The sequence below is a fragment of the Schistocerca gregaria genome, chromosome 8 (assembly GCF_023897955.1).
Source record: "Schistocerca gregaria isolate iqSchGreg1 chromosome 8, iqSchGreg1.2, whole genome shotgun sequence".
In the NCBI taxonomy this organism is placed as follows: domain Eukaryota; kingdom Metazoa; phylum Arthropoda; class Insecta; order Orthoptera; family Acrididae; genus Schistocerca; species Schistocerca gregaria.
In genome coordinates, this window is record NC_064927.1 from 126,315,119 (window position 1) to 126,330,351 (window position 15,233).

At 40.4% G+C, this 15,233-nt stretch overlaps 1 protein-coding gene across 6 annotated transcripts in view; it reads left to right on the forward strand.

Moving 5' to 3' along the window:
- LOC126284081 (PAX-interacting protein 1-like) overlaps nt 1–15,233 on the forward strand; it is a 163,152-nt gene that overhangs the window by 91,560 nt on the left and 56,359 nt on the right. For 5 of the 6 annotated variants that reach the window (XM_049982720.1, XM_049982724.1, XM_049982721.1 and 2 more), the window contains one exon: nt 10,569–10,881. In XM_049982720.1, coding sequence (XP_049838677.1) covers nt 10,569–10,881 — 313 coding nt within the window. The remainder of the gene's footprint in view (nt 1–10,568; nt 10,882–15,233) is intronic. The other variant, XM_049982722.1, reaches the window with a different exon arrangement.

Sequence of the window (15,233 nt, forward strand, 5' to 3'; positions counted from 1 at the left end):
TACTTACATGTGCAGCTAATTTGTACCCATTGATGCTAACCTTTTGCATATCAGTGACAATGTGATGCTCAGACAGGCATAGTATATCTATTACATTCTTGGTTTCTATATCTTCTAAACAAAGCGGAAGCTCATCAATTTTATTCTTCAATCCCCCAATATTTTGATGAAATATACTAACAGTATTTTTCACTTTACTTTTGTGAGTATCTTGAACTTTTTTAACATCTTTAGTACTTGCCTGGCTGAGTTTCCCACTGGACACTGATCTTACACTAAAAAAGAGTTTCCACCATGAGATGTAGTTCCTCTCCCCTTTAAATTTCCTGCTATCAGCCCAGCCAGTTTACCCTTCCCTTTCCTGTTGAGGTGTAGGCCATGTCTAGTATAGTCCCACCTACAGAGTGAATCAACAGGAACCACACCAATGTGTGACCCTGCACCAGATCCAAGTAGCCGTTCCAACTCCAAATTAACTCTCCTGACAGAAGAGGTCAAATGAGGTCGGTCGTGGCGCTCCAGAACCGACACAAACCCAACACTGGTATGATTCGATGCTGATGCAATCTTTGCCAGGTTACACTTTATGCTGTACCCCGGATCTCTGTCAATACTGTTGCCCGGCCCACCCACAATAACCACGTTGTCTTCCTTAGTAACACCTTTACATAGTGAACCTAAATCCTCTGTAACCTGCCCAAGTTCAGCACTAGGTTTGAAAAAACTTGTGACCTGGTAATCCAACCCTAATTCATCCTGCAGAAGTTGGCCCACACCCCTAGCATGCGAACTACCTAGCAACAAGACTTTCTTTCTCTTTGCAGACTTCCCTACATTCTTAATCAATTTGCTGCTGAAAGCTTGTTGAGCCCTGTCTACATCTACTTCTGTGAGAGGCTCATCAGTTTCTGACTGAGGCAATAGGTCAAACCTATTTTGTACATTAATAACAAAGCTGTCAGAAGAATTTCTTGGCCTGTTCCTCATGCCTGTTGCCACTTCCCACCCCTGTTTACCCTTCTCCCCCCTTAACTTGCCCAGTTCTCGCCTAGCCTCATCTAACTCAGCCTGAAGGGCAGCAATTTTCCCCTCCTGTTCCACAATCTTCCTATCTCTACTGCATAGCCTACAGAACCACTGATGAGTCTCGCTCATTTTCCCAATTCCCACGCCACTACAGTCGCCCCAATGAAAAAAGTTACTACATCCATCACACCAGACCCGGAGCTAACGATCCTACGGCACGTCAGGCACTTTACACTCATGGTACAAATCGATTTTAGTGACAGAAAGACAATTAAGTTACCGGAAAACAATGAAAATACGTGTACGAAAAATTAGGCCTACTCGCGACTATGTAAACAGTGGTTCAGAAGTTTTTTTACTGGAAATTACTTAAGAGATGACGATACTCTACAGATATAAAGGGGCAGCAAACGTATTTAGCACACTAAACTATCAGTAAATGCACTTAAGATTGCGGTATGAAGTTTAATCTGAAAACTCAAAAGTTCGGCCTGGCCGCGATATGTAAACAAAACGAACTTTACGTGATTACTGTGAAAATATGCGAGTAAGACAAAAACCTTTAATGGTACGCTTGCAGAGCACTATAATTAACGTAATAAATTAGTTTAAAGTGTTAAAAAACAGTTTATTACTACTTAAATTACTTATCTTGTACAAGAGCTGTGACTCAGACGTCCGTGTAGCAGGCGCAGGGCTACCAATGTATCTCTCTCTTATATTTATTCTCTTGGCTTTCATATGAGAAGCTTGTACAAATAAATTTCTGTATTCTGTTGTTTCATTTCAAAGTAGATTACACAGGCTCTGATTCTATTAATCTTTTCATATTTCCCCCTGTAAGAGAACAGTATAATTCTCACTTAATGTAAAATATGTTGTTAGCCTGGCTGATGGAATATTTGCAGATCACATTCCATTGGTTTTAACAGTTTATCATGAGCAACCAACTTATTCCATTGGATTTAGTGTGACATGGGTAAGAGGTCAAAGAGACAAGTTAAAGAACACAAATTGGGATCATAGATGAGTGTCAGACAGGAAAAACTGGAGTTAAAAGTTATTTTGATGACTTTTTAATATAGGGTCTTCCAGTTTTCAGTGCTCCCCATTAATAAAAGCTTTCCAGATAAACATAAAAATTTTAAAAAAATAAAATAACTGGTACGCAAAAGAACTGCCGAAATTTGAGAAAACTTGCTCATACTATATTAAATATGTAAAAGCGAGAATAACCAGGGGCTGAGCTGTGGGATTTGGTTTACCATGTTTACCTTAGGAGTAAAAAGTATTACAAATTTCAAGCTTATAAAAGCTAAAAAAGCAGAATGTTAAAAAGTATGGATAAGGTACTCCAAATAAATGTAAGAAAGCATGGAAAGTTGTTAGACAAGATACATTCTTCCAGTCAGGTATGCTCAACCCGGCTTGAACTATGAGAATTGAATGATTACTTTGTCATGTAAGAGAACTTTGAGACTAAATTAAGGCAACAGACAAATCTGCAGTGGATCTGCTTGGTCCCCAGCTGTCTGAATTGGCTCTGTTGCATTGGATAAATTCACGGCTGATGGAAATTGTTTCGAAATTATCTAATTTCAAAAGTATGGATTTGTGCTTAATGTCTGATTATGTTGATAAATGAACAGTTCACTTGATAAGTAAGCCACTAAGTTCTGTTTTAGTAACTTGAGTATAGAGTTCTCCCAGATTCCCCCAAAATCTCAAAAATTATCACCATATTAAAAAAAAGGTGATAAACAACTCCCCCAGAACTATGGACCAATAGTTGTTGTGCCAATATTCTTAAAAATATTTGGATCACTCATATGCATTCAATTAAGCAATTATTTTGAAAGTATGACCTCCCTTGCAACAATCAGTATGGATTTCGGCCAGGTAAAAGTACTACTGCAGTTGTTCTGGAAATTGTTGATCAGACTACTTATTTCCAAAATAAGAAGATGGTGTTACTTGTATGATGTGATATTGAAGCATTGACTGCATACCTTTTGGCATACTGTGAACAAAATTTGAGAATTATGGTGTATACAAATCTACATTATCAGTAATTTCCTTCTACTTCAACAACAGAAGACAGTTCGCCTCATTATGCATTAAATTGATTTGCAGCCAATAAACTTGTTTGTAATTCAGACAAAACCCAAAAGCTTATTTAAGGATTGTCTGAGAATGTAGGAAATAAATGTGTCAAACCCTTAGGAATACATATTGACACCAAACTAATGAGATGATCATATTAACAAAGCCTGTAAAGAGATCTCACAAGTGTCCTACCTCATGTGGAGACGCGGAGATATGGTCAGTAATAATTCTCTCTGTATGACAAATTTCACACTCTTGTAGCCACATATTTCATATGGCCTTCTCATATGTGGACATTCTCCTCATATAAGTCATGTAAAAAAAGTCTGTGTAATGTGCAAGCCTGCTACTATAGGGCAGGGGTTCTCAAACATTTTTGTTACACCCCTCTTCTGTAACATAAATTATTTGGTTCCCACCCCATTGCTCTTTCCATCCTGAGCACTTCTCATACTTGACACAAAAGCTATTTAGTTCTGTCCGGTAATTATACAGTGTTCTCTGAGCACACCATGGTTAAGCATTTTTTTTAAAAATTTATCATATGTTATTATTATTATTATTCAAAGGCAGTCAAAAGTTAAGAATTACAACGTGTTTATAAATAACCATAACTATGTGTGCAGTTATTGGGATTGAGCAAATATGTCTATTTCCCTATATATTTTCAAACAATGGAAACATCAGGCAGGCACAAGTGAAAAGACAATTACACATTTAGCTTTCAGTCAAAGCTTTCTTCAGAAAAGGAAACATGCACATTAATTCACACAAGCAAGCACACATGGCAGCAGTCCTTCTTTATATTGTTCACTACATATTTTTTTATAAATTAGTTCATAAATTAGCCAGATAGTTAAAGTTTGACTGTGTCTGTGTATATTGCTTTTAAATAATTCAGAATTTTTAATTTGTGAAGGAGCAAAATTTACAAATGATTATAGAACAATTGTCATTATTTTAATGCCAATTTAAAAACTTATATTCAGACTGATCAACCAAGAAGGAGATAAACAAGAGTAAAAATACACACAGTTCAAAATTCGGAACTTTTCTGACATTTGCACACTTAGTGTGATGTGCGTGCTTGAATTTGTGAAGAAAGCAAATCCAGTCTTAATCAGATATTTGCAACAGCAACTTACAGATGACATCTCAGCTATACTAGAGATTGACCCTTTTTCCCCGATGAATGCCGTTGCAGGAAATGTTGACTCATACAAGTAAATTGATGTGAAAGTTAATAACATGTCCACTGTCCTCACTGAACTGGGGTATTCATTCTGAGTCTGCACTCAGAATTGTTTAAGGGACTTTGATTTAAATACATTTTTAAGTGTTCTGTCACTCGTGAGTTCTATTAGCTCCTGCTGTTCTAGTGTTGGCAAGGGGTCTCGTGATTGATTGAATGGACTGTGAATCCAGTCACATTTAAGATGAAGGTTCTGAAAATTTATTCTGAGATTGTTGCTGAAGGTTTTTGAGATGTGCTATGCCGACTACTACCGACTACTAATTTTACCTACATCCAACTCATTGCACTTCACGAAATCATTCAGGCATGAAAACATATCGCAGTTACCCTTCTCCATCTGGATTTTCCATCATCTAAGTTTTTTTCATAAATGCAAGCACTTTATCGATTAGATAGATGATAGGACCTTTTTGGCCTTGGAAGTGATACATTAAGATCGTTCAATTTTTCAGAAACATCAGGCATTAGAAGCCGTTTCGTATCCAGAAACAGAACCGCAAGTGCAAGGCTGCTGTTCAGTAGGAGAAAACAAATTTATCCATGTGCTCCATTACGCAACAAAGAACTTTACCAAGAGACAACCAACTTACCTCAGTGTGAAATAGAAGCAACCCATGAGTGAAACCCACCTCCTTGCAAAAAAAAATGTAAAATACCCTGCTGTGTATAGCTCACCTTTTCACAAAATTTACAGCTCTAACTACATCATTCATCACATTATTGACTCCTGGTTGTACTACATGTGTATCAAGCAGTGTGTGAATTATACAGGAGGAGAAACTGCACCCACTGCTGCTGTGAACTCCTTCTTAATTCCATCCCATCAGTACATATGCTGACACAATTTGTCTGTGACAGATTGTTGTCACCGAAAAGGGAATCCACAAAAGGAAATATCTCCATCTGTAGTCCTCTCTTCCAGAGCTTTATGAAACAGAAACTCTTTCTGCCCTTCATTTTCATAACAGTAGCATATGGAAACAAGAAGGTGGGAAGGATTTCTGATATAATTTTTGTCATCAAGCTGCAGGGTGAAGTTTGGGGCTATAATGAAGATGTGGTAGCAGTTTATTTTTAATATCAGTGGTCATTGCGTCAATACAGTGAGAGTGGTATTGACTTCAGACTTTCAAACCTTTCTCCGTGCATGATTTTGCACATTTCGACAGCTGCTGAAAGAAGTTCCCCATGATTGTAATTAAAGGATAACTACTCACAGAGGTACAGCGTAGGCTGTAATTATCGTATGGTAGTGAAACTTTGTAGCTATGCTAATGAGTTAAAGCAGATCCGATTTACGCAGGAGAAACAATTAGTTTGAGTTGTGGCCACCAGGTGCAAATCTGGTGCTCTACACTGTTTGTATGACGGTATGATGTCCACACTGATATTTGACAAGCCATAACATGTATGGCCATTGAGGAAAGAAATTGTGTGCTGTTAATGAAACTGTTTCATGTGAATAGCAGCAGTTAAAATGATACATTGAGGGAATATCATTGACAGTAAGATCTGAGGAGAGACCCAGTATCATTAAATGGTATAAAGAAGATTATAATGAAATGCAAAAATGTGGGTGAATTTGGGGTGGCACCTGGAAGAGGAAGGCATGCTGTCCTGGTGGAAATTGTTGATGAGGTTGCTGTTACTGTAACTAACCATGCACCATGAGCCCCAGATAGTGCTAGTGCTTGTGCAGTGTCACAAGAATTTTCCATGCCATGGTCTGTTTTACATTGGTACCTGTAGAAGATCCATATGGTTGCAGTGACTGAAACCTCATGATCCGCAGCAACATTCTGAATTTGCTCTTCAGTTTCTGCCGTGGTTCAAAGTTGATGACATATAGCCAGCCAGTATTCTATCGAGGGATGAGACACATTTTAGCCTGCAGGGTGCAGTGAATGCACAGAACTGCCGAATTTGGGGTACTGTTAAGCCACATCTTGGCACAGAGAGCATCGGCTTTTAACAACTCTTGGAGTGGGCTAGCTTTGATACAAAAGTCTTTGATTAAACGACGGTAATAAGAACATAATCTGAGGAAGCTTCTCACATCTCTAATGCTTTTAGGAATAGGAAATTCCGTTACAGATCTCACCTTTTCTGGGTCTGGCCGCACATCTTTGTTTGACGTAAGGTGTCCAAGTATTTTGATTTTGTTTGCTTCAAAGACACACTTTCTTGGATTAAGTTCAGTCTGCCTTGTTGGAGACACTTAAGAATGGCCCTCAGTCTTTTTATGTGTTCATCAAATGTCTCTGAGAACACTATAATGTCATCTAAATAACAAAGACGCATCGTCCACTTCAGGTGACTTAGAAGATTATCCATCATCTGTTGAAAAGTTGCTGGTGCATTACGAGACAGCATTACATTAAACTCATACAGGCTCTCAGGGGTGATGAATGCAGTTTTCTCACGATCAGCCTCATCTACTTCGATTTGCCAATGTTCCGAGTACACGTCCATGGCTGAGAAAAACTTAGCCCCCTTCAGACAATGTTGTGTATTGTCAATTCGTGGAAGAGGGTAAATGTCCTTTTTAATTATCTTATTAAGCTTCCTGTAATCAACGCAAAAGTACCAACTGGCATCCTTCTTCCTGACAAGAACTACTTGTGATGACCATGGGCTCTGCGAAGGCTTAATGATGTCATTCTTCATCATTTTCTCTACCTCATCACGAATTATTCAACGTTCCATTGCTGACATATGGTATGCTCTCTGGCTTATTGGTTGGTGGTCTCCAGTGCTAACCGGTGCTTCACCGTCGATTTTTTTCTAATTTGCTCTTCACCTATGGATTGAAACACTCGGAGAACTCTTGAAGAATGGCAGGTAGTTGCTTCTGTTGTTCCTTAATGAGATCTAGCGATAGTTGAGCTAGAAGATCTTGTGTCGTAGTGGTAGTGCCAATTTTGCCCACAGACTTGGCATGGGAGGTTTCTATGATGCTCAGCTGTTTGGCAATTAACGACTCAGCGTTTGCTACTCACATGTGTCTTGGAAGGATCTGCGGTTCTCGGCGACAGTTAACTATCCACAATTCACCGAATCCATTCTTAAATGAGACAACAAAGGCTGGGATGACCAAGTTATTCTTCAGTGGTATGCTTCTCTTACATTCCACTACAAGATCCATGGGTTGATGCATGGCATGACACATGACAGTTACCTTTCAAGCACTGACTGCGGGAATGATCACTTCATCCAGCACACATAGTCTCCACACAATCGGACGCGCATCTTCGTGACCATCAGTATCTCATCTCGTCTAGCATAATCTTCAAGCGACCACAATCTATAATTGCCTTAGAAGCTTTCAAAAAGTTCCATCTGAGAATGACGTCATGACCCTTGTAAGAGGATGAATTCTAAGGGCTGTGTACGGCCACTTATACCCAACTGAATGACACATCTTCCTGTAGGTTTTACATATTTCCCATTAGCCACCTTCAGCACATATGTTTTATTGTCGACAAATACTGTTTTCTGCAACTGGCGACAGTACTTCTCCGAAATGACTGAATATGATGCTTCAGAGACCATAAGAGCTTGGGCTGGTTGGCAATCCATGAGGATATTGACGTCGTTTCCTGTTATTTTTGGAGTGATTGATAGTGGAAGAGTTTTCTCTTCGGTGGCCTCACCTCCAAGGAGGGTCACACCTTTAGTTTTCCAGGTTGTGGCGGTTAGGTGATAGGCTGGAGCTTCTAAATGGCGATGGAGACCTTGATCGGCATGTTGGGGAGCGTCCTCTCCAGTGGCTAGCTTGCGGCGATGGTGATCTACATCGTCCTGCACCCACATCTTCTTTTTCATTTTCATCGTCCTGCACACACATCTTGTTCATCTTGTCTCGGAGTTGGCATCGGCTAAGATCGGTGTGCTGTCTTCTGGCGCGGGTATCATAAAATATCTGCCACCTTTCTGAACAGTAGCGCACCGCATGTCACAGTCGTCCGCAGTGAAATAATACTGGTTGGTTATCCTGAGTCCTCCAGAAGTCAGTCTTCCTTGGTTGCCAAACAGATTCCTCATGTGGCACTGTAGGAACATAACTTAGCCTGGGTCTTGACTTTTTCACCATTTTAAAGGGAAATGAAGGACAAGAGATTGGATTCAATGTCTGTTCCACTTCCTCCCTTATGACCTCTTGAAGCATCTCGGATTTTTGCTCGCCGTGCAATCCAAGTGCCTTCTGAACTTCCTCTCCCACTATCGGATGAAGAACACTTGTGAAATCAGTTCCTTTCTTCCATCGCAGACATCGATACAACGTTTGGAAGCCGTTCAAACTTCTTGCATTTAATTCTTTTTCGATCCATTGTCTCTATATACTGGCACCAGTTTATGAAGTCGGCTGCTGTCGAAACCTCCTTCAGAAATAGGGCTTGATACATGTCTTCAGCAACCCCCTTCATGAGATGTGCAGTCTTAACGAGCGAGGTGGCGCAGTGGTTAGCACACTGGACTTGCATTCGGAAGGACGACGGTTCAATCCCGTCTCCAGCCATCCTGATTTAGGTTTTCCGTGATTTCCCTAAATCGTTTAAGGCAAATGCCGGGATGGTTCCTTTGAAAGGGCACTCCCGATTTCCTTCCCAATCCTTCCCTAACCCGAGCTTGCGCTCCGTCTCTAATGACCTCGTTGTCGCCGGGACGTAAAACACTAACCACCACCACCACCACCACCACCACCAGATGTGCAATCTTATCTTCCTCCTTCATTCTAGGCTCCACTATTTTACACAGCTTCAAGATGTCTTGAATGTAGGATGCTGTTGTTTCTCCTGGGCGCTGTGCCCTGCACTTTAATTTATCTTCAGCCTTACACTTCTGTCGTTATGTGCGCCGAAATACTTGCGCAGTTCCACCTGGAATACTTCCCAGCTTGGGAACTTCTCCTCGTTGTTCTCATACCATTGCTTGGCAGTGCTTTCCAATTAGAAAAATACTTTAGCCAAACACACAGTGTCATCCCATTTGTTAAGTTTGGCTGTACGCTCATATACCTTCAGCCACTTGTTTGGATCTTGGCCATCATCACCAGAGAACCTGACAGGATGTCTCATGTGGTGGCACACAGTTGCTGTCATCGTAGTGTCCTCTTCTTTTTCTGTCTCCAATAGATTGTCATCTGTTGAATATGGCTCGAACTCGGGTTTCTTGCTACGTAAACAGCGGCTCTTTTGCCACCTGATGGGAGCCACTGTGTCGTCGATGTGTGTGCTATCACAAGTTCCAATACCCAGCATCTCCACCAGAATAATGTCACGTAGAAGAAGATGTAATTAGATGAATGACAAACACTAACTTCACTTAACAAAGGTTTATTCAGCACTTGCACTTTCAAGTGTGCGGAGCAAACTGCCTCCGGCCAGAACACACACGGTATATATAAAGTTACAGAACATTCCAGTACAATGATTCTTGACATTTGTGGATACTTTTAGAATGTACTCTAATCAAATATAGAAATTAAAATTGTACAGTTCAGGTGAGTTTTGAACTCACGACCCTCCATGCAATAGTCTAGTATCATAACCACTCCACCATGGTGACTGTGCTACTCAGCTTCTTCTGCAGGAATATTTTATTCCCAAATCTTCCTTCCTTCCTTCCTTTAGTCACTTGAGTTAGCAGGATCCTACATATAATATTTTACACAGTCTTTACCCAGCTGTTTATTTTTCCAAATGAGCATAAAACAGTCCATGTTTACCTTAAGAAGACCAGTGGTGAGTAGGTGGTAGTATGACTGTAGGTACAGTGCTGAGATTAGAGGTTAGTATTGTCCACTGCCTTTACCATTCACAATTGGGGATATTCTTGATGACTTTGCAATATTACATCCAGAATGTAAACAGAAACCACTGCACCAGTTAGACATATGTTGTTGGGTTACATTGGATCAAGATGACACTTAACTTGGCTGCAGACCAGAGACGATTTGCTCAGTGGAATTCACTTGGAAAAATGTGTGTTTCATTGTTTCTTTGTAGCATATTTGTTTCGCGATAGCTTTATTTAATGTATTCACACTGGAACAGCTTTTTCTGTTTCAGATTTGCTTAGCAGCCCTGATGTTTCATTTCCAAGGGACAGTATGATTATTTGCTTAATCAACTAATACCCTACTTTGTTACTCAGGCAAGTATTTTATCTGTGTCAACAGCAGCAGCGACGTGCTCTAGCCAACGTAGCCAACACTACAGTAGCGGGTGCGGGGCTGGCTCCTCCGCCTGTCGTTGGACTGCAGCAGCAGCAACAGCAGCAGCCACAACCACCAATACCTCAAGCACAGCAGCAGCTTGCTGCAGTTCCTTCACAACCACCGCAAGTCCCGGGAGCCATACCGTACTCTCAGACAGCAGCAACCGCAGCTAGAGTGGCAGCAGCACTTGCAAAATCCGCCCAGGGAGCTGCGGCTCCACCTCAGCCACCACGTGCACAACAACAGTTTTATGGTCACAATCCTAACCTTAAACGTAAGTCTTGAGTTGTGTTGTTATACAAAAACATTTTCCTAATTTGTTCATGCAACATGTGTGCCTCAATTACAAGACCTTGGGAATTATTCTATAATACATTTGTTAGAATACTTTTACTCCTTGCATCTTTGCTGATATAACTGAAAACCGAGGCTTTTGGCTCTGGTGCTTTACATGTGGCTTTTCCAACATGATACTGCAAATGACTGCCTAGAAGTAACAATTGCTAAGAAGCATGTTAGTTCATTGGCAGCATTCAGCGCTAGGAGACACTAGAGCATCTTGCTTCACTTGCTTATAAATCACAGAATTAATGTATGAAAAGGAAAGTTGCTACTCGCCATATAGTGGAGATGCTGAGTCACAGATAGGCACAACAAAAAGACTGACACAAATAAAGCTTTCAGTCAGTAAGGCCTTCATCAAAACTACACACACACACACACACACACACACACACACACACACACACACAAATCACACACACACACACACACACACACACACACACACACAAATCACACACAACTGGAGCCTCAGGCGGCTGAGACCACACTGTCTAGCACCAGTGCGAAGGTTGAGGCCAGGAGGGTTATGGGAATGAAGGATATATTGCAGAGAAAGTTCCCATTTGTGCAATTCAGAAAAGCTGGTGATGGTGGGAAGGGTCCATATTGCACAGGCTGTGAAGCACTCATTGAAATGAACGATGTTATGTTTGGCAGTGTGCTCAGCAAGGGGTGATCCACTTGTTTCTTGGCCGTAGTTCGTCGGTGGCCATTCATGCGGACAGACAGCTCTCAGAGAATGCAGCACAGTGGTTGCAGCTTAGCTTTTAGGTCATGTGACTGGTTTCACAGGTAGCCCAACTTTTGATGAGGTAGGTGATGTTTGTGACCTGACTGGTGTAGGTGGGGGTGGGAGGACATATGGGACAGGTTTTGCATCTAGGTCTATTACGGGGGTATGAACCATGAGGTAAGGGGTTGGGAGCAGGGATTGTGTAGGGAAGGACGAGTATATTTTGTAGGTTTGTTGGATGGCGGAATATGATTGGAGGGTTGGGAAGGATAGTGGGCAGGACATTTCTCATTTTAGGGTACAATGAGAGTTAGTCGAAATGCTGGCGGAGAATGTAATTCAGTTGCTCCAGTCCTGGGTGGCACTGAGTTTCGAGGGGAATGCTCCTCTGTGGCTGGACGGTGGGAGACTGGGAAGATAAGGCACACGAGATTTGTTTTTCTACAAGTTTGGGAGGATAATTACAGTCTGTGAAGGCTTTGGTGGGACCCTTGGTATAATTCGAGAGGGACTGCTCATTACTGTAGCTCCGATGACCACAGGTTGGCTGTATGGAAGGACTTCTTGGTATGCAGCGGGTGGCAGCAGTTGAAGTGGACGTATTGCTGGTGGTTAGTTGGTTTGATATGGATGGAGGAACTGTTGAAGCCATCTTTGAGGAAGATGTCAACATCTAGGAAGATGGCTTGTTTGGTCAAGGAGGACCGGCTGAAGAGAACGGAGGAGAAGCTGATTTTCTGAAGAAATGTGGATAGGGTGTCCTCACCCTCAATCCAGGTTGCAGAGATGTCATCAGTGAATCTGAACCAGGTGAGAAAAGGGCAATAATGGAAGTTGAACAAACAAATTTTGGTATAAAAATGGTAACTGAGGAAAAGTGTGGGCTCAAGAAGAAATACAATTGTTCGTAAACAAAAAAATAAATAAATAAATAAAAAAGTAATTCAAATTATTGAGGGGGAAAAAGGGAGTACAACAAAATAATAAATTAAAGGAATAGGAAGTGAATGTGCAATGAGAGGAGAGAGCGGACATGTGGAAAGGGTACATTTGGGGGCCTGTGTGAGGAGAAAAAAAAACCTTTATTATGATAGAAGAAGAAGTGCTTGTCAATATGGAAGATATAGAGGATCCAATCTTAGATTCAGAGTTTGGTAAGATTCCTTCAAATTTCCAAAATCATTGGTGGAAGTGGCAACTAATTGTGCTTGATAATGGAAGCAAAAATTAAGTAAAACTAAGACACTGTCATTGGATTTGTCAACCTAGAATAAGTTCATGGAGGTATGTTCCATCTATGCAACTAGTTAAAGACAGTTTGCTTATTGACATATGCGTTTCACTTCTTCTATTTGTGAAGCATCTCCAGTGGCAATTTCCAACATTGTTGGCCCATTTGTGTGGTTCTGGAGATGTTTTCATTAGTCTCCAAGCTCCAGTTGACTGATTTCTGGCATTTCTTCACCCACATTCTCTAGGGATGTAGATACTGCAGTAATGAATACTACAGCAGGTTACTTGTGTTGAGAAAGAATGGATAACCCTGAAAAGAATAATAACAGAAGTTGAACAAACAAATTTTGGTATAAAAATGGTAACTGAGGAAACTGTGGGCTCAAGAAGAATACATCATTTGCGCTTTATATTTTGTGCTCAGCATATGTGTGTTTTGGGTGTGTAGTGTTGCCAACTGTTGGCAACACTACACACTGAAAACACGCGCATGTTAAACACAAAATATGGAGTGCAAGTGATGTATCCGATCTGTTGAATCAAATGTGGGTGAAATAATGCCAGAAAGAGGCCCACTGGAGCATGGAGACTAATGGATATATCTCCAGGACCACACAAATGAGCTAACAATGCTGGAAATCTTCACTGAAGATGTCTCACAAGTAAAAGAAGTGAAACATGTATGGCAGTAAACAAACTGTCTACTAGTTGCATAGACAGAACATACCTCCACCAAATTTTTAAGCAAACAAGAAACTATGGAAAATAGAAAAAAAGACTAGAAAAAGTGTTCAACCATGTAAACGGGTAAAAAATAATTAAATCCTCACAAAAATATATGCATGCTATGGAGAGATATTAGTAATTACCATATACGCTAGAGCCAAGAGTAAACAGTAAGAATGGAAGTCCCAGAGAGAAACTCTTACCAAAAGGCAGGGATGCAGTCTTTCTACTCTATTGCCCGATCTCTTTACCAAGAAGCAATAAAGGAAATAATAGAAAGGTTCCAGTATGGTATTAAAAGAATATCAGTGATAAAGATACACTGAAGACCTTCCTATCCTCTGTGAAAGTAAGGAAGAATTATAGCACCTGTTAAATAGCACAAACAGTCTACAGCACACAAACTATGAAAGGATGATGACAGAAGTGTTTAGAATAATCAGAAATGAAATAAGTGATAAATGTAACATCAAAATAGAGGACGAGGTGTAGCACATGAAGTGAAGGAATTCTGCTACCTTAGAAGAAAAATAACATGTGTTGTATGGAGCAAAGAGAACACAGGAAGCAGATAAGCACTGCCAAAGAAGTCAGTCCTTACTAAAAGGACATTTGACATAGGTCATCATTTATTATACTACGAGTTTTTGTATTTATTTGTCAGACTGAAATTCGAGCACATAGTCCACCATCAGTGGCATATATGGTACACGCCTACATCAAAAGATGTATCTGTCAAGTATAAAATATTTATTGTGTTCAAAAATGATATGGATCTCTGCAGTACTCAAACTGTTGTTTGTATATGTTCTAATGGTGAAACACTAAATGACTGCTTGTATTGGGCACTACTGTAACGGTAAGAAAACAGGGCACTGGTGGGGGAAAATTTCTTAAAAAATATCTCTTTGTGCACAGCATTGTATGATTCTGAATCATGGACTGTGTGAAAAACAGAAAAGAAGATAATTTAAACTGTGGGGTGTGGTGCTATAGAAAGATACTGAAAGTTAAGTGGACTGATAAGCTAGGAAATAAGAAAGTTTAACTAGGAAGGACAGGGTGATGGGACATGGATTAAGTCATCATATTACTAGAGGGAGCTCTAAAGGACAAAAATTGTGAAGGCACACTGAGAGTCGAGCTACAGAAAGCTGCTATGGTAGCAGTGGGATTTTTTTCAGAAAGTTTAAGAGTATATCAAAAGGACAGGCTATTGGGAAATGGAGTTGGTGTATTTGTTGCAGTAGACAAGAAACTCAAATCCACCAATATAAAAATTGAAGCTGGATGCAGAATTGTTTGCGCAAGACTCAGCATTATCAGTGGGCATAAAACCTCCTGATGTAACTGAAAACTTTAGAGGAAACTTCACCTCAGTTGTACGTAAGTTCCCCAATCGTACTGTAATCACTGCTTTAAGTATCCAATTATCAGTTGGTATCATTACAGTTTCATCAGTGGTGGACTGACAAGACAGCCCATGAAATATTACTAAATGCCTTCCTTGAAAACTATTTAGAAAAGATAATTAGGAACCCCATTCATAATGGAAATGTATTAGCACTAATGGCAACAAATATACCTTA